We start from the raw sequence: 18624 nt of genomic DNA on the forward strand, positions 1-18624 counted from the left end.
TTGCCTGCATGCGTGGCTCCTTAGCCTTCGTGGCCTGTGGGAGTAGTGTACTCTTACCACCCGTGGCATTTTTAATAATGTCATCCAACGAAGCTCCAAAGAGCCGGTTGCCAAGGAAGGGAAGATCCGTCAGGGCTTTTTTGGATGCCTGGTCAGCAGACCAGCATTTTAACCAAATCAGGCGCCTCAGCACCACAGCTGACACTGAAGCCCTGGATAATAGAAGAATAGAGGTAGAGTATCCAGGGCCACGTCACAAATGTACTTAAGGCCTTGCACTAGTTGGTCTGCTAGTTCCACGCAGACAGGGGAGGTGTTTTGCTCTCCCAATTCGCGGTGCAAACGGTTTGCCCACTGGTCGCACGGTGACCCCACCACCATAAACAAGGAACGAGCCCTGCCTCGGCCTTCCTGTCCATGGGATCCTTGAATGCAGGAGTCACCTCTACCGGGATCGTGGTTACTTTATTTAACCTGGATACTGGGGGGTCCATGACCGGAGGAGCCGACCATTTGAGAAGGCTTTCCTCAAAGGGGTAACGCACCACCATGCTTTGGGGACCGAAAAGGTCCTCTGCGGCCGACCCCATTCCCTGTAGATGAACTTGTCAAAATAAGCCAAATATGAGAAAACATCTTAGGTGAATGTGCTGGCTTGCGGGACCCAAAAGGGACCGACACATCAGCAGAGGGATCCGCTGGCTCCTGTATCTTCAGGGTATCACGCACAGCTGTGATAAGGGCTCCAACAAATGATTTGTCGCGCTCGGACCCGGACGGGGAATCATCCTCACTGTCCGAATGGTCCTGGTCAGCCTTGTCTAATAGGTCAGAGCAGGGGTTACCAGCCGCAGCAGGGCCCGAGTCTGCATTAGAGCTCTCCCCAGATGAAGGGCGGGGGGGGTAGGGGCCTTTTACTCGCACCTTTCCTTTCACGAACCGCCTCTATTTTAGTTAAGGACCGCCGTCAGGGTGTCCATGGGCACAGCGCTATCCGCAGGTGACCCGGTTGCAATAGCCTGGATTTCGGGGGGAAGAAACACTTTTCTAAAGCCATGCTGACCCTACCCTGTCTCCCGCCTGCAAGGGGACTTAGGACAGTGAAGGTCCCACCCTCCTGCTGACGCCGCGTGGGGGGGGGGGGGGTATCTAGTGCCAGACTCGCCACTCTGGGAAGTTCTGTGAATGTCACTAGCCGTGCCTGTAGTCCCCTAGGAGGTTACCCAGTTGCAGAGTGAAGAAACTGTGTCGGCAGAAGCTGTATAGAATAGCGGTGAAACGATCTGCAGAACTAGCACCGGTGTTCAGGGAAGAGCCATCCAGCGTCCTGTATACACAGTGGACACACGAAACAGCATGTGAGAGCACATGTAAAGCTGTCACAAGAGAACTGCGGTGAAAAGAGCGCTGGGGCTTCAAAAAAATGGCCACCAATGCAACTAATAGGAAAATACTATAGAAAATGGCTGCTGAGGCTCACAAGGTGAACCTGCTTTTCCCACAGTCAAAATAGCCACCGGACAGCGCCATGCGGTGACGGGGGAAAAAAAATAAAAAATAAAAAAAACACAGAACAGTGCTGCCTGCATTCAGCAAGAACACCTCCAGACACCTTTTTGGGACCACCCAGACCGGGACCAGGACCAACGCTAGCTGCACAGAGCCCCAGCGAACCCCCACCCCACACACACCCCCCCGCAGCACATGCAGCCTCCCCCCCGGAGGGAAGAAAGGGACGTGGGAGAGAAGAAAAGGAGGTGAGGTGGCCCCCGAATCGACCTCCCAGGGAAAGCCCAGCTGCTCAAGCAGGGGGAGCTGTACTTACCAGTCCTGAAGAGCTGGGAGACATTATATTGTGATCCAGACATAAGTAGCCTGGTCATATGTATACCCCGGAGCATCGAAGCTCACCAACCACCTCTGGAGCTGAGGTATGTCGTGGCCTGCAGAGCCTTAGCTGCGGCCTGCACACGCTCGATGGCTGGAATGGGGAGACTACAAGGATAACTTAACCAGCCTGTCACCCAGACGACAGTTGATAGAATATCCCAGGATCTTTCATCTTGCACAAAAAACATCAAACCTGCAGCAAAAATGGACCAAAGGGCCCGCAGGGTTTCTAGGTCATTCTCCTTCACTAGGCAAAATAAAACAGAGTTCTGCCTGGGAGCAGGCAGGGTTGTTAGCACAGGGTCCGCCCCCGGGGCGGGACTAAAGTTCTGTGTATTGTGTTACAATTTTTTGTCTAGTTCTCCTAATGGCAGGCTAACAAACCATTTAGTTACAGAGAGGAGCAGTGTTGGTCGGTGAATCTAAGAGAAACAAATGTTTCCAGGACCGCCGACAGTGTCCATGGGCAACGCAGGTGCAGGAGACTCGGGTGCAATCACAGCGGTGTCTGGGGAAGAAGTGACAGCCTATAACGCCATGCCTGACCCACTCCCGCATGTCGGGACCTAAGGCAAGAGAAAAAACGCCCCTCAGGACACACCACCCTGACCCAGGTGCTGTGCTCTTCTGCCGCCGTCCGCTCTCCACAATGAGGTGTCCATTTTCACGCTGTTCCAGGCTTAAACAGCCGCCCAACGCTAGAGTGTAACAGACCGCTCCCTGTGGCTACAAGAAAATAGCCGCGGTTCCCACGGCGACCATTGCTCCCACATGAAAATAGAGAAACCTCCTATGGATGAGACTTTATAGGTAATACCAGATCAAAAATTGATAGAAAAATATTAACTTTATTATACATAGAAAAAAAGACATGAAAACAAAACAAATAATCAAGGATGCTTGATATACAAACGATAGTGAGTAGATACAGTGCAATATCCCAAACCCAATGACGTTTCAGAGATGAGCTGTATTCTCCTTGGTCAGGGGTTTTCACGGGAAATACATTCAAGCATCCAAAGACTTTTAAAAGTGAGGAAGAGACATCATGACATAGGGCCCCACACAAATCCCATTCACCAGCTTGTTGAAAAAATAGGATTTTTTGTACTCGCCGTAAAATCCTTTTCTCTGTCATTCATGCAGTCATCAGTAAGTCAACAAGCAGTATGACTGCATGAATGACAGAGAAAAGAAGGGGCGGGTGCTGTGTCGGTCGGTGAATTACAGAGAAAAGGATTTTACGGCGAAAAAATAAAATCCTATTTACTATTATATTCACCGACCGACAGTTCCTCTCTTAGTCATTGGGCCTTCCCCAAGCAGTGCCAAACGGGGGGTGGGAAAACAGCAAAGAAATTACATCCACCATAGTAAGTGGGAACAAGTGAAACTTTACCCACAAAAACAAAAAACAGTGCATGGAGAAATCCACCAAACGGCAACAGGAGTAACCAACCACAACAGCACCAAAAACTAAGGAATGTAATACAACAGCGCATTAACTTAACGGTACTGTGTTTGGTTGAGGACGCAATCGCCCTCCCTCAGCTTCTTTCGGCTGAGAAAGTCTATCACGTTCTTTTCTCCTCTCAGGAAAACTGCTGTGTGAAAGAGTGTTGTCTCGGCTCAGCTCAGGATGTCTGTAGCTAGAGTAAACAGGGCTCCGCTTCTCGTGCCACGCTGCTAGTATAAGTAGACCACTGCTGACGAGTTGTTCGACCGCACCTGAATGTGGTGGCCCAGGAGGAGTTCTTTTTTGAAAGATTTGAGGGCTAGTCCAACTGCCCTTAGTTCTTTCCAATTGGACAACTGAGATAGCTCGTCATCTTCCCATGTGCCCTGAGCTAGAAGGGAACCCAGATGTGGCCCCCAGCTCTTGCCACTTGCATCTGTGGTAACCACCCGAGAAAATGGGATGAGCCACAGACATCCTTGCGACAGGTTTGTCACTTTCCTCCACCAGAGGTATTTCTTTACTTGGTGTGAAACATGTACTAGGGTGCCTAGATCCTCTTGACTGTGGTCCCACACCCCTAGAACGAAGGTCTGTAGAGGACGAAAGTGTAATCCCGCCCACTGCACTGCTGGGAGGGTAGAAGTAAGTAGACCCAATACTGCCATCAGAAACCTTATGGAAAACAGCTGGTTGCTCTGAAGAGAAGCCACCGCTCTGTCCAGTTTTTGCACCTTCTCTATTGGTAGAAAAACTCTCAACATTGTTGAATCCAACAGGAATACTAGATACATGATCTGTTGTGAAGGGATCAGGCCGGATTTCTCCAAGTTCAGTAGCCACCCCAGGTCTGTAAGGACCCTTTTTGTTAGGTCGAGATCCTTAGCCAACTGTATTGGGGACGCTGAAAATAAGAGCAGGTCGTCCAGGTAGGCTTTTATTGATATCCCCTGGAGCCGAAGAAAGGCCATGGCTTCTGCCAGGACCTTGGTAAAAATGCGGGGTGACGAGAGCCCGAATGGCAGGGCCTGAAACTGAAGGTGCACTGTTTCTCCTCCTAGGTCTATAGCAAGACCTAGAAACTTCTGCGAGACCTCCGCTATAGGGACATGTAAATACGCGTCCCTTAGGTCCAAAGATACCCTTGAAACAGTTGCAGGGTAGTAGAGCCCTTACTGTAAAGATTCCATACGGAATCTTTTGTATGCTACTGACCTGTTCAGGGGCTTTGAATTCAGAATTAATCTGAATTTTCCTGAGGCTCCTTTTTACTACAAACACATGAGAAAACAACCCCCTTCTTCCACTTTTGGGACTCTGAGAATAGCATCCTGGTTTTCTAATTCCCTCAGCGCTTCCAGCAGGGCCTCGGCCTTTGCCATGCACCTGGGTAGATGCGCGACAAGGAAACTCTGTGGGGGAGGTCTTATGAATTCCAGGAGGTACCCCCTTGTTATCGCCCCTAGAATAAATTGATCGGGGGATATTGCCTCCCACTGTAGGAGGAAGGCCCCCAGTCTTCCCCCCCCCACTGTACTTGGAAAGTCACTGGGTTTTACGGGGCTTGTCAGGAGGGCGAAAAATAGCCCCTCTGCCCCTGCCTTTTTGGGGCCAGGTTTTCTTTTTCCCCCTCTGTTTTTGGGGCTTCCCTGCGCCTTTGTGGACAAAAACCCTTCTTCGTTTGTACAGAGGTTTCCCTATCCACTGGCCAGGTCTTTAGCCAGAGGGCCTTCCTGGCTGAATTGGCTAGAGCCGCTGTTCTACCCGACATGCGGACAGACTCTGCCGAGGTGTCTGTCCTCGCAGCATTGTAGGGAAGAAAGACAGAATGGTTTCCTTATCTGTGCCTGCCTCAATATGTTGTTGGATCTGAGAACCAGTGCTCTAAATTTGCGAGCCACTACTGTAACTGCCATTTCTGGCTTTAAATTGCCAATAGCGGAGTCCCAAGTTTTTTTAAGCAGAGTCAATCCTTTTGTCCATGACATCTGCCAAGGCCCCCATGTCTTCAAACGCCAGATACGTGTGTCTGGAGACCTGGGAGAACTTAGCATACAACTTGGGGCTTTTATTCCAAATGTATGCCGAGTCATCTGAAAATGGGAATCTTCTCTTTATGGATCTAGAAAAAAAAGAAAGGGGGGGGGGGCTTTCTTTCAGGATCCTGTCGCTCCTTTTTAACAGTTTCCATCAATACTTCATGTACTGGGAAAACTCTTCTCTTTTGTTCCCCCAAACCCAAGTACATTTGGTCATGAAGGGTCAGGGGGTTTCTTATCCCATATTCTTTTATGATATATATATTTTTTAGCAGAGACCCTAGCGAATAAAATGGCAGTTGTTTCAATATTTTACGTCAAGCGGTATTTGCGCAGCGGTCTTTCAAATGCAATTTTTTTGTATAAAATACAGTAATGATTTAAAAAAAAAAAAAAAAACAGTAAAGTTAGCCCATTTTTTTTTTGTTTTAAAGTGGAGTACCCGTTTTTGTGTATTTAATAATAATTTTCTGTATCACTCATTACTTAAGGCTGCTTTTACACTGGAGCGGGCAGGAGTACACAGTAAAACGCTGCTAGTTTTAGCGGCGCTATTCGGCTGCTAGCGGAGCACCTATAACCCAGCCAGCGACCGAGAAAGAAGTTAAATGCGCCTGTGAAGTGTCGCTGCCAAATCGCATTCGACAGAAGTGCCCATTCATTTCAATGGGCAGGAGTGGTGGGAGAGCGGTATACACCGCTCCAAAGATTTTTTATTTATTTTTTTAACGTCATGCCAGCGCATTGCCTCAGTGTGAAAGCACTCGTGACTGCAGGGGAGCCGTTTTGCAGGCACTTTACAGGCACTATTTTTAGCCCAAAAGTGCCTGAAAAACGCCCCAGTGTGAAAGGTGTGTTAGATCTTATGAGATGAAGGGGAAGAAAAAATAAAAATTTGGCTTAACATATCGGCCATCGCGATTTCTAAATATCGGCATCGGCCAGAGAAAAACCCATATCGGTTGACCTCTACCTGGGAGTGCACTAGACCCTTTTTAAAATGCAGGAATCTGAGGCTCCCCCCTGGCCACCCAGAGGGTCTGTCCCCCCACTGATAGGAACCATACATGGAGGGGCAATCCTAGATAGAGTAACCCTCCCCAGGGTGCTCTTACCTTAGAAAAGATACACAAAAGGAGAGGCGCCTCTGGGTGTAGATTTAAAAACACAGTTTTAATCACAAAGTTAAAAAACTCACATTTCAAAGGTTAAGAAAGTGCGATGGATAAAACAATCCAGGGAGTGGGAGTCATCAGATCAGTCGGCACATCCTGCCGGAGACACTGGAAGCTGTCAAATCCAAGAAACTGCTGTGGATAGAGCAGGTGGAGGAACACAGGCGGAGGATGATGACGTCACTGGCATGCTGCGACCAGTTTCGTGAGTGTACAGGCTGAGAGCTCTGATGGAGTGCGGCTGACTCACTATCTCAGCCCGTAAACTCACGAAACCGGTCGCAGCATGCCAGGGACACAGCCCCCCAGGGACACAGCCACTCAGCACAGCCCCCCATCCAAGGTGAGAGCCCCCCAGGGGACCGCTGGCTACAGGTACACACACCGCTCAGCAGCCCATCATGCAGCGTCCCCCCCAGTGGAGGTGGGGGGATATGGACAGGGAGAGAAGAGGGACCCCCGAATCGACCTCCCAGGGAATGCAAAGCTGCTCCACCCCGTGGAGGCAGGGAGAGCCGGGGACATCCCATCACAGACCCACTCTCTGATCAGTATGGAGTGGCTGCTGGCCATGGCACACTTTGACAAAGACATCAGCAGTCCGGTCCTATGTGTGCCCCGGAGCGTTGCGCTCAGCGGCTACCCCTGGAGCCTGAGGGGCATGTCGTGGCTGACCCAGTGCGTAGCTATGGTCTGCAAACACTCAATGGCCAGGCTGGAGAACCTACAAGGATAAGGATATCCAGCCTGTCACTCACTCGGCTGTTGATAGATCACAGGATCCAAAAATCTTGCGCAAAAGGCAAACTTCCACAGAAAAACTGAGCTGCAGGCTGAGGGGTTGTTACTGGAGGGACCGCCCCCCTGGGCGGAACGGTAAAGTTATGTTTTTTTCACATGTATAACATGTTCAGCCTAGTCCTTTCCTGAAGGTGGCGTAACAACCCTATGGTCAAGATTAATGGAGCTGTGTCAGTGAACAAAAGACAAATATACACTTTCTGGAAGTGCTAAAGCTTGTGCAACCACTACAGCCCAAATCACTATGACTGCAAAAAAGGAGGCTGGCTGTGGTGATAACAGCCTGACAAACGTGGGAAAAAATAAATTCTCATGAACAGACAAGAGTATGCACTTTGTAGGGGTCAGCAGTGGATTTCTTTTTTTCTTTTTTACACCCTCTGGCTATCGACGTAGAAACCCATTTTCCAAAATAAATCAGTTGTATTTCCTCTTAAGGGGGAGCAACTCAAAAGGCTACATACCTAGACAAAATTCTAGCAAATTAATGCAGCTCCCTCACTCAACATATTACTTAATATACTTATGCCGCCATTTCAAAATACAAAGCATATTTTGCAATGCACTCACCTCTTCCAAAACCTCTTCCCCTGTCTGACTCTCGATCACCTAAAATGAAATTGAAACTTATCTCAGCTTCAAAAACTGAAACAAATTAAATCATGTACTTGAGCAGTGTAAGGCCTGATTCACACCTATACATTTTTAGTGCTTTTTGCAGGTTTGCACTACAGAACGTGTTCCATAGGAAACCATGTTAAATGGACTGTAGTGCAAATCTGTAAAATGCATAGGTGTGAATCAGGCCTAAGAGAATAGAACTAGACTTACCCCTTCCTCCAAACTCTCCAGAATCATCACCTGAAAAAAAGATTTGCAGTTTGTAAATTTACTCATGCGCATCTGCTTCAAAGCTAGGCAAATATCAGCAAGTTTTAAATTTTTTACAAGTGTAATAACACCTTAAAAACATTAAGATTACAGTGTTTTACAGTTAAAAGTGCAGTGAAGATGTCAGGCTTGGGCTTCTTATGTAGTGTTGGCTGCTACAAGACTATGAAAATCTAACTTTTAGTTTATAATTCACGTGTTCACTGACAGAGCATAGAGGATCAGGTATTGCCAGATTTATGAAGGACTTTATTGTACAAAGGAATAAAGAGTTCTAAAACAAGCAAGGCAACTACAGAAAAAAAAAAATGTACATCAGAGGGAGCAGAGATTGGAAGCAGAAAAGCATAATTACAACGTTGACAGGGATTCCCATAGGGAGGCGCACAATGCATGGTTTAATACTATAGTTAAAGCTTGCAGACCCATGAGAAGACCTGACAGCCAGCTAATAGACACCACCCCAAAACAGGGAAGAGGAGCTCACAATGTACTTCGTTGGTTAACAAGAGGCGCATCTGAAAGAAAACAAGTGCAAATAGAAGAGGGAGGTGGGGGAGAGGGATGTCCCATGAGGTCCAAACAGTGGCGGCCTTTCTACTGGTTCGTGGCCAGCGATCACAAAAGAAAAAAGGAGAGCGGGTGGTGTTCAAGTGCTCAATGTAATTTAGCTACAAGCACCAGAACCCGAGATAGTTTGTATGGCTGTCGGCAAATATAGGAGGTCAATTTTTATGTATCATGGTCCCCAAACATCGTGGTTTGTCATTAGGTTCTTCATCAACAATTAAAGTTCAGAATAGCTCAAGTTTAGAATGCATGTACCTCCCAATCTGCTGCACTGCTTCCCTGAGCTTCTGGGAGGGAAAGCTCACCTCCACAAGGCCAATTTTTAAATACTGTATTTAGAGGCGCATAACGCGCATCTTAAATTTGAGGAAGGTAAATATCCTGTTTTTTTGTTTTGTTTTTTTAAACGGCTAACCTGTAAAATCCTTTTCTTTTCATATATCAGGGGACAAAGAGCCATAGTAGTTACTACGTGGGTTATAGGCCACATTCAGGCGATAGACACTGGCACACCCGAAGACAAGATGTGCACTCCCTATATAGCCCCTCCCACTACTGGGAGTACCTCAGGTTTGTAGCCAAGCAATATACATGTATACCAAAGATGGGAGGGACCTCCGTGTCCCCTGATGTACTTCAAAGAAAAGGATTTTACAGGTAAGCGGTTTCTAAAAATCCGGTTTTATTTTCATACATCAGGGGACACAGAGCCATAGTAGTCTACTATGTGGGATGTCCCATAGCAATGACAACTGAAGGGAGGGAGACACAACAAAAAGGGTAGGGCATTAAGAGACTAGAGGATTTACACTGCAGCCTGCAGTACAGTACACCCAAAGGCAAAATCCTCACGAACCTTTTACATCAATTTGATAGAATGTGGTAAAAGTATGGATGAATCCATTTGGAAATAGAAGATTTTGATGCTGCCTGTCCATGTTTAGGACATCCTGGCAGTACAAACAAAACATGTGTTTTGTGAATCGGAGTGGTTTCCTTTAACCACTTAAGGACGGCCGCATGGCAATGTACGTCGGTGCAATGGCACCGACAGGCACAAGCACGTACATGTACGTTCTCGCCTTCCAGCGGGTGGGGGGCCCGATCGGACCCCCTCCCGCTGGATGCGGCGGTCCGTTTCGCTGCAGGAGCGACCTGGGATGAGGGGATGGCCGTTTGTTTCTGGCCATACCCTCTCGATCGCTTCCCCCGCTGTTTATAGTAAACACAGGCAGGGAGGAAGTGATGTCATTCTCCTCGGGGCGGTCTTTTTGACTGGACCACGAGGAGAAGACAGAAAGTGAGTGTGCACCAACACTACACTGACATGTAGGCACACAAACCCCCCCCATCACAGTGTCACTGATTGCAGTGATCATTTATTTTCCGATCACTGCATTTAGTGCCAGTTGTGACAGTAAAAACTGTCAGGGCAGTTAGTGTTAGGTCTAGGGTAGCCCCCCCCCCCCCCCCTATAAAGATTTAACCCCCTGATAGCCCCTAGAGTTAACCCTTTCACCCCCTTTTGCCAGTGTCACTAAGCGATTGTTCTGATCGCTGCATTAGTGTCACTGGTGCCGCTAAACAGCTAGTTATTTTTTTAGGTTCACCGCCAAGTTTTTATAGCGCTAGGTACCCCGATATACTACCTAATAACAGTTTTAACCCCCTGATTGCCCCTAGTTAACCCTTTCACCCCCTTTTGCCAGTGTCACTAAGCGATCGTTTTTCTGATCGCTGCATTAGTGTCACTAATGCCGCTAGGTAGCTAGTTATTTTTTTAGGTTCACCTCCAGGTTTTTATAGCGCTAGGTACCCCCATATACTACCCAATAATGGTTTTAACTCCCTGATTGCCCCTAGTTAACCCTTTCACCAGCGATCACCGTATAAGTACCACTGGTGACGCTGGTTAGCCAGTTTGTTATTTAGGTTCACCGCCAGGTTTTTATAGCGCTAGGTAGCCCCATATACTACCCAATAAAGATTTTAACCCCCTGATTGCCCCTAGTTAACCCTTTCACCAGTGATCACCGTATAAGTTTTACAGGTGACTCTGGTTAGTTTGCTTTTTATAGCATCAGGGCACTCACCATTTATTACCCAATAAAGGTTTAACCCCTTGATCACCTGGCGGGTGATATCAATTAGGTTTTAGGGTCAGGGTCTGTGTCGCCCCAGGCAGCGCTAGGTTAATGCCAGTACCGCTAACACCCATGCCCAAAGCATACACCTCCCGTAGTGGTATAGAATCTGAACACATCAATATCTGATCAGATCTATACTAGCGTCTCCAGCAGTTTAGGGTTCCAAAAAAAACGCATTGTTAGCGGGATCAGCCCAGATACCTGCTGGCACCTGCATTTTGCCCCTCCGCCCAGCCCACCCAAGTGCAGCATCGATCGATCACTGTCACTTACAAAACACTAAACACATAACTGCAGCGTTTGCAGTCAGGCCTGATCCCTGCGATCGCTAACCGTTACTTTTGGTAGCGTTTTATATTTAAATCCGGAAGGCAGTGCTTGGTTTTCGGGGTCTCGTACGTGGCTAGGCTCCCAAAAAGTGGCCCACATGTATCCCCGTACTCGGGAGAAGCAGCAGAATAAATTTTGGGGTGTAATTTCACTTATGCCCATAGCATGTGTGAGCAATATATCATTTAGTGACCACTTTGTGCAAAAAAAAAAAAAATAATAATAATTGTAATATTCCTGCAACTTGTGGCAAAATATAAAATGTTTCACGGACTCAACATGCCTCTCAGTAAATAGCTTGGAGTGTCTACTTTCCAAAATGGGGTCATGGGGGGGGTTGTGCCATTTTGGCATTTTATGGCCTTCGAAACTGTGATAGGTAGTGAGGAGTGAAATCAAAAATTTGCACCCTTAGAAATCCTGAAGGCAGTGATTGGTTTTTGGGGTGCCGTACGCGGCTAGACTCCTAAAAAGTCCCACATATGTGGTATCCTCGTACTCAGGAGAAGCAGCAGAATATATTTTGGGGTGCAATTCCACGTATAACTATGGCATGTGTGAGCAATATATCATTTAGTGACAACTTTTTGTAAACTTTTTTTTGTGTCTTTATTCAATCACTTGGGACAAAAAAAAATATTCAATAGGCTCAACATGCCCCTCAGCAATTTCCTTGGGGTGTCTACTTTCCAAAATGGGGTCATTTGGGGGCGGGTTTGTACTGCCCTGCTATTTTAGCACCTCAAGAAATGAGATAGGCAGTCATAAATTAAAAGCTGTGTAAATTCCAGAAAATATACTCTAGTTTGTAGACGCTATAACTTTTGCGCAAACCAATAAATATACGCTTATTGAATTTTTTTTTTACTAAAGACATGTGGCTGAATAAATTTTGCCCTAAATGTATGACTAAAATGGAGTTTATTAGATTTTTCTTATAACAAAAAGTTTTCTCGAAATTTTCGGTCTTTTTCCATTTATATCGCAAAAAGTAAAAATCGCAGAGGCAATCAAATACCATCAAAAGAAAGCTCTATTTGTGGGAAGAAAAGGACGCAAATTTCGTTTGGATACAACATAGCATGACCGCGCAATTACCAGTTAAAGCAGTGCGAAATTGTAAAAAGACCTCTGGTCCTTAGGGTGATAATTGGTCCGGGGCTGAAGTGGTTAAATAGACCTTGACCGTTCTCCCTACATCAAGAGAATGTAGTGACTTCTCTTCCCTAGATCGAAGCTCTGGGGAAAAAAAAAAAAAGTATATCCTGGTTTAACCACTTAACGACCAGCGTAGGACGATGTACGTCCTATTTTTGAAGAGGGATATCTCGGTAATGGCAGCAGCTGCTGCCACTACCGAGATATCCATCTCTTCGGGTGCCGGTCGTCTGTACGATAACGGTGGTCTCCGTGGCGGATTCGCCGTGAGATCACCGCTATCGGCGGCGGGAGAGGTGCCCCGCACCTTCCGCCCGCTTACCGGAGCCGTCGGTAGCGGCGGAGGCGATCGGGTCCTTTTGCTAGCTGGGTATGGAGGACAAGTGAGGCTAAGATGGCCCCCACTCGGCTCTATACCTTAGGAGGGCGGAAGCGACGTCAAAACGTCACTTCTGCCCATACCTCTTAAAGGTATTTTTTTTAAATGTCATTTTTTTCTTTTTTGTTGCATTTTAGTCCAAATATGAGATCTGAGGACTTTTTGACCCCAGATCTCATATTTAAGAGGACCTGTCATGCTTTTTTTCTATTACAAGGGATGTTTACATTCCTTGTAATAGGAATAAAAGTGATCCATTTTTTTTTTTAAAAACAGTGTAAAAATAAATAAAATCAATTAAAATAAATAATAAAAAAAAAAGGTTTTTAAAAACACCCCGTCACGACGAGCTTGCGCACAGAAGCGAGCGCATACTTGAGTAGCAGCCGCATATGAAAACGGTGGTCAAACCACACATGTGAGGGTATCGCCGCCATCGGTAGAGCGAGAGCAATAATTCTAGCCCTAGACCTCCTCTGTAACGCAAAAAATGCAACCTGTACAATTTTTTAAATGTCCCTTATGGAGATTTTTGAGGCTAAAAGTTTGACGCCATTCCACAAGCGTGCGCAATTTTGAAGCGTGACATGTTGGGTATCAATTTACTCAGCGTACCATTATCTTTCACAATATAAAAAAAAATTAGGCTAATTTTACTGATGTCATTTTTTTATTCAAAAAAAGTGAATTTTTTCCCAAAAAAGTGCGCTTGTAAGACCGCTGCGCAAATACGGTGTGAAAAAAAGTATTTCAATGACCGCCATTTTATTCTCTAGGGTGTTAGAAAAAAAAAAAAAACAATATAAAATGTTTAGGGGTTCGAAGTAATTTTCTAGCAAAAAAAAAAAAACAATTTCAAACATGTAAACACCAAATCTGAAAGAGGCCTGGTCCTTAAGTGGTTAAATTAAAACCCGTCACTCTCTTTGGAAGGAATTCAGGATGAGGCCGCAATACCACCTTAACCCAGAGAAAACGCATAGATCAGTGAGAACGCGTCCCATAGAAAGACCAAGGCGTCCCATAGAAAGACCAAGGCGTCTCATAGAAAGACCAAGGCGTCCCATAGAAAGACCAAGGCGTCCCATAGAAAGACCAAGGCGTCCCATAGAAAGACCAAGGCCCTTAACCTGGCTAAAGGAGGCGCCAGGATCTTTGTGAACACACTCGGTGCGGTGGCTAGACCAAATGGCAGGGCCACAAACTGAAAATGACAATTTTCTACCTCGAAGCATAGAAATTTCTGATGAGCGGGAAATATTGGCATGTGGAGATAGGCATCTGATATCAATTGAGGCCAAAAATTGCCCTCCTTGAAGTATGGAGACAACCGATCGGGATTTACTCCATGCGAAAGGACAGGATAGTGCCGATTCAGATCCTTGAGCTCTAGAATGGGTCTTACCTCCCCGTTCAGTTTTGGAACCGTGAAGGTTTGAATAAAACCCTGAACCCTGCTCTTCTGTGGGAACCTTTAATCTAACCTTCTGGGACAAGAGATAATCCAGAGATAGAAAGTAAGACTTCCATTTCCCTTGATTTCTGACGACATTTGATCTTAGAAAAGGAGGAGACTGGAATTCTCAGAACTCTAGCTTGTAACCTAGAGAAATTGAGGAAGCCACCCATCTATCTTGACATTGTTCTTGCCAGATCTTTGAAAATTGTAGAGGCCTTCTCCCCTTCATTTTTTTTTTTATTTAAATCTTTTTATTGATTTTATAGAAAACATACAACAGTGGATGTGCCCTCACGGCCTCATCCATAACCAGGCCCGGTGGCCCATAGCTATCTAACAGAGATCTTCTATCTAACAACTCCCCCCCCCCCCCCCCGGTCACATCTCGACCATTCTACGGATTCACATTTTCCTTAAGGTCGTGCATTAGTGAAAGTACCACGCAGATCTATCCCATCAACCTAAGAGGTGTTTCTTCCCGGACTACACCATTGAGTTCTAGACCACCGACAGCATGCCTAATCTGTTCCTGGTCCGATGGACCTCAGGTCATTACCCTATCCAACAGTAGTGCTGGAGTTAAACCATGAGTGCCATATTTTATCAAATTTCCGCATACAGCCCCTACTTTCATATGTAGCTTTGTAATAAGGCAGCATTGCATTCACCAAGCCCTTCCAGGCTGAGAGGCTCGGAGCCTCTGTTTTTTTTTCCAGGCCAGTAAAATAGCCTTCCTACCATAAAAGAACAATATATTCAGCAGTGTTCGCATGGCCCTTGTAGGAACTACCTCGTCCACCAGGCCCAGGAGACATACCTTTATGGTTACTGGCACAGGGACTGATATTAATTCTGTAACACACAAGACAACTTCAGTCCAGAATCCCTCCAACCCTTCATAAGGAGGTTTTTGTAGTTTGCTTCGCAGGCTCTCTGCCCCAAGTCCTGCCTCTTGAACCCGACTGTGGAGGCCGTCGAGACTGTCTAGAGAGGCAGATGCTCCTGGCACTGGAGAAGATGCACGTTTAAAGGAGAAATTCTTAAAAATTGTTTTTCACAAAGAAAAACCAGCATACCCATGTCTAGTCATCCCCAACCCCCCTACTATGTTTGTGAAAAATCCAATTGACATTCGCTGTGCCATCAACGGATGGGTCCAATATTGACAAGCTCTGACTCTGGATATATCACGCAATTTGCGACGACGCTGCTGCCTCATCAAGAGCAACATCAGGAGCATTTCCTGACATACATTCAATATGGGATCCATTTCCCAAAAAAAAAAAAAAAAACACAGAAAGGGGCAAATGCAAGTGTAAAAACTGCTCTCTCTGCTGCTCACTCAGATCAAAATGGCAGAAAATAGGATTTTTGTACTCACCGTAAAATCACTCTCTCTGTAATTCAACGACCGACACAGCTCCTCTCTGTAACTAAATGGGCACAATACACAGAACTTTAATCCTGCCCCAGGGGGGCGGACCCCGTGCAATCAACCCTCCTCCTGCTGCCAGCAGCTTCAGTACGTCAACCAGCAGTACAACGTCGAAAAAAGGAGGGGTGGGTGCTGTGTCGGTGAATTACAGAGAAAAGGATTTTACGGTGAGTACAAAAATCCTTTTTTCTCTTATATTCACCGACCGACACAGCGACTCTCTAAATGGGACATCCCCAAGCAGTGCCAAACGAGGGGTGGGAAAAAAACAGCATTAGAACTTCATCCACCATGGCAAGTGGGAACTAGTGAAACTAAACCCACAAAAAAAAAAAAGCAGTGTGTGGAAAAACACTACATAACCGGGTGCCCTCAACAGGAGTGATCCCCAAGACCGCAACATTGCAGAAGTAATGCAACAGTGCATTAACCAAAACAATACTGCTTTTGTTATCGAAAAATGCAGGAAAAAAATTAAATTGCAACTACGCGGCCGCCTGCAAAACTTTGCGGCCAAAAACAGGCATCAGCCGATGCACTGACGTCTACCTTGTAGAACTTGGTAAACTTATGTGCAGACGACCAGGTCACCGCCTTACACACCTGAGCTACAGACGCTTGGTGTCGGAAGGCCCAAGACGTTCTGATTCCTCTCGTAGAGTGGGCCGTGACTGGAAAGGGAGGCACCTGCCCCTTCAAGGTGTAGGCTTGGACTACAATCTATCTGATCCACTTGGAAATGGTGGCTGACGAGACCGCCATGCCCTTCTTAGGACCAGCCACCGAAACAAACAGCGAGTCTGACTTCTAAAAGGAAGCTGTGGCAAACAAGTACACCTTCAGAGCCCTAACCACATCCAGAGCGTGAATGGCCACCTCCTTGGGGTGCTTCGGCTTAGGACACAATGACGGAAATACAATGTCCTCATTGATATGAAAGGCCGAGACCACCTTAGGTAGAAAGGACGGTTGCGGATTCAACACCACCTTATCCCTGTGGATGACCAGATAAGGCGACTTGCAGGACATGGCTGCTAGTTCCGAAACCCTCCCAGCTGATGTGATGGCCACCAGAAAGACCACCTTCTGTGAAAGGGTCAGTAGAGGAATCTCCCTGATATTGTCAAACGGTGGCTTCTGAAGCACCAGAGGGACATGTCGCACCCCCTGCACAAAGGGGCTCACTAATGAGTGAGACGCCAGGGGTCTTTGAAAAAAAAAGACAGCCAGAGCTGAAATCTGCCCCTTGATGGTGCTCAACGCCAGCCTCTGGTCTACACCTTGCTGAAGAAACAGCAGGATCCTGGATAGAGAGAAGGAGCACGGATGCCACCCTTTCCCCTCACACATGGAGATGTAGGCCTTCCAAGTATGATGGAACCCGGTATGCTGGAGGGGAAGCATCTGTTTGGCGGCCAAGAGAGAAACTATCTTGTAGCCGGTGGATATCAGGACGCAGACCCATTGGTCAGATAACCGGGAGGTCAAACTGGCTGCAAACTCCCGAAGGCGCCCCCCCCCCCCACCCGAGATGTGGGTGAGGGCAAACCTTCATGCGGTAGCACCTATGTTCGCAGGCTTGCGGTTCCAGGGACGCCTCTGACCGTCCGTGGGCATCCTGCCGGGCTAGGGTCGTTTTGCCGAAGCACCGGGCGGACGAAAAAGCCGATTGTGAGCGGAAAAGGAGGGCCCTTGCCTGTGGCGTGGCTCCTTAGCCTTCCTGGCCTGTGGGAGTAGTATACTCTAACCACCCGTGGCGTTTTTAATAATGTCCTTCAAACGAGGCTGCAAAGAGCCGGTCCTCAAGGAAGGGAAGATCCGTCAGGGCTTTCTTGGATCAGTGGACCAGCATTTCAGCCAAATAAGGTGCCTCAGCACCACGGCTGACACTGAAGCCCTGGATAACAGAGGGAGAGTATCCAGGGCCGCGTCACAAATGTACTTAAGGCCATGCACTAGTTGGACTGCTAACTCCACGCAGACAGGGGAGGCATTCTGCTCTCCCAATTTGTGGCGCAAATTTTTCCCCACTCAGTCAGTGTCTGTGACAGCAGTGCAGATGCCAGTACAGGTCGCATGGCTGACCCCACAACTGTAAACGAGGAACAAGCCACTGCTTCGGCCTTCCTGTCCGTGGGATGCTTGAATGCAGGAGGAGTCCCCTCAACCGGGATCGTGCTTACTTTATTTAACCTGGATACTGGGGGGTCCACGACCGAAAGGAGCCGACCACTTTTTGAGAAGGCTTTCCTCAAAAGGGTAGCGCACCTCCAAGTTTTTGGGGACCGAAAAGGTCCGTTGCGGGTGACCCCATTCCCTGTAGATGAATTGGTCAAAAAAAGTCAAATACGGGAACACCTTAAGTGAAAGTGCTGGCTTGTGGGACCCAAAGGGGACCGGCACATCAGCAGAGGAATTCGCTGGCTCCTGAATCTTCAGGGTATCATGCACAGCTGTGATAAGTGCTCCAACAACAACACGGACCCGGAATCATCGTCACTGTCCGAACAGGGGTCTCCAGCCGCAGCAGGGCCCGAGTCTGCATCAGAGCTTTCCCCAAGGGGGCAGGGGCCTCTTACATGCACCATTTCTGCCACGTGCCGCCTCTATCTTAGCAACATAGGAGTCCAGGAACACCGTCAGGGTGTCCATGCGCTCCGCACTAACCGCAGGTGACCCGGTTGCTATAGCCTGGATATCGGGGGAAGAAACACCAGTTTCTGAAGCCATGCTGACCCTATCCTGTCTGCACCTGCCACGTGTGTGTGGGGGGTGGCGGGGTGCTTAGCGCTAGACTCACCACCCTGGGGCATTTTGTGAATGCCAATAGTGCCTGTAGTCCCCAGGAGATTCCCAGATGCAGAGAGGAGAAAAAACTGTCAGCAGCAGCTCTA

At 47.3% G+C, this 18624-nt stretch overlaps 1 protein-coding gene across 4 annotated transcripts in view; it reads right to left on the reverse strand.

Annotated features, from left to right (window-relative positions):
- DDX4 (DEAD-box helicase 4) overlaps positions 1-18624 on the reverse strand; it is a 329051-nt gene that overhangs the window by 93797 nt on the left and 216630 nt on the right. For all 4 annotated transcript variants that reach the window (XM_077462713.1, XM_077462714.1, XM_077462716.1 and 1 more), the window contains 2 exons: positions 8193-8222; positions 7932-7970 (listed from right to left, as the gene is read on the reverse strand). In XM_077462713.1, coding sequence (XP_077318839.1) covers positions 7932-7970; positions 8193-8222 — 69 coding nt within the window. The remainder of the gene's footprint in view (positions 1-7931; positions 7971-8192; positions 8223-18624) is intronic.

The sequence above is a fragment of the Lithobates pipiens genome, unplaced genomic scaffold (genome assembly GCF_037356315.1).
Source record: "Lithobates pipiens isolate NorthernLeopardFrog02 unplaced genomic scaffold, aLitPip1_a1.2 Scaffold_3, whole genome shotgun sequence".
NCBI lineage: Eukaryota > Metazoa > Chordata > Amphibia > Anura > Ranidae > Lithobates > Lithobates pipiens.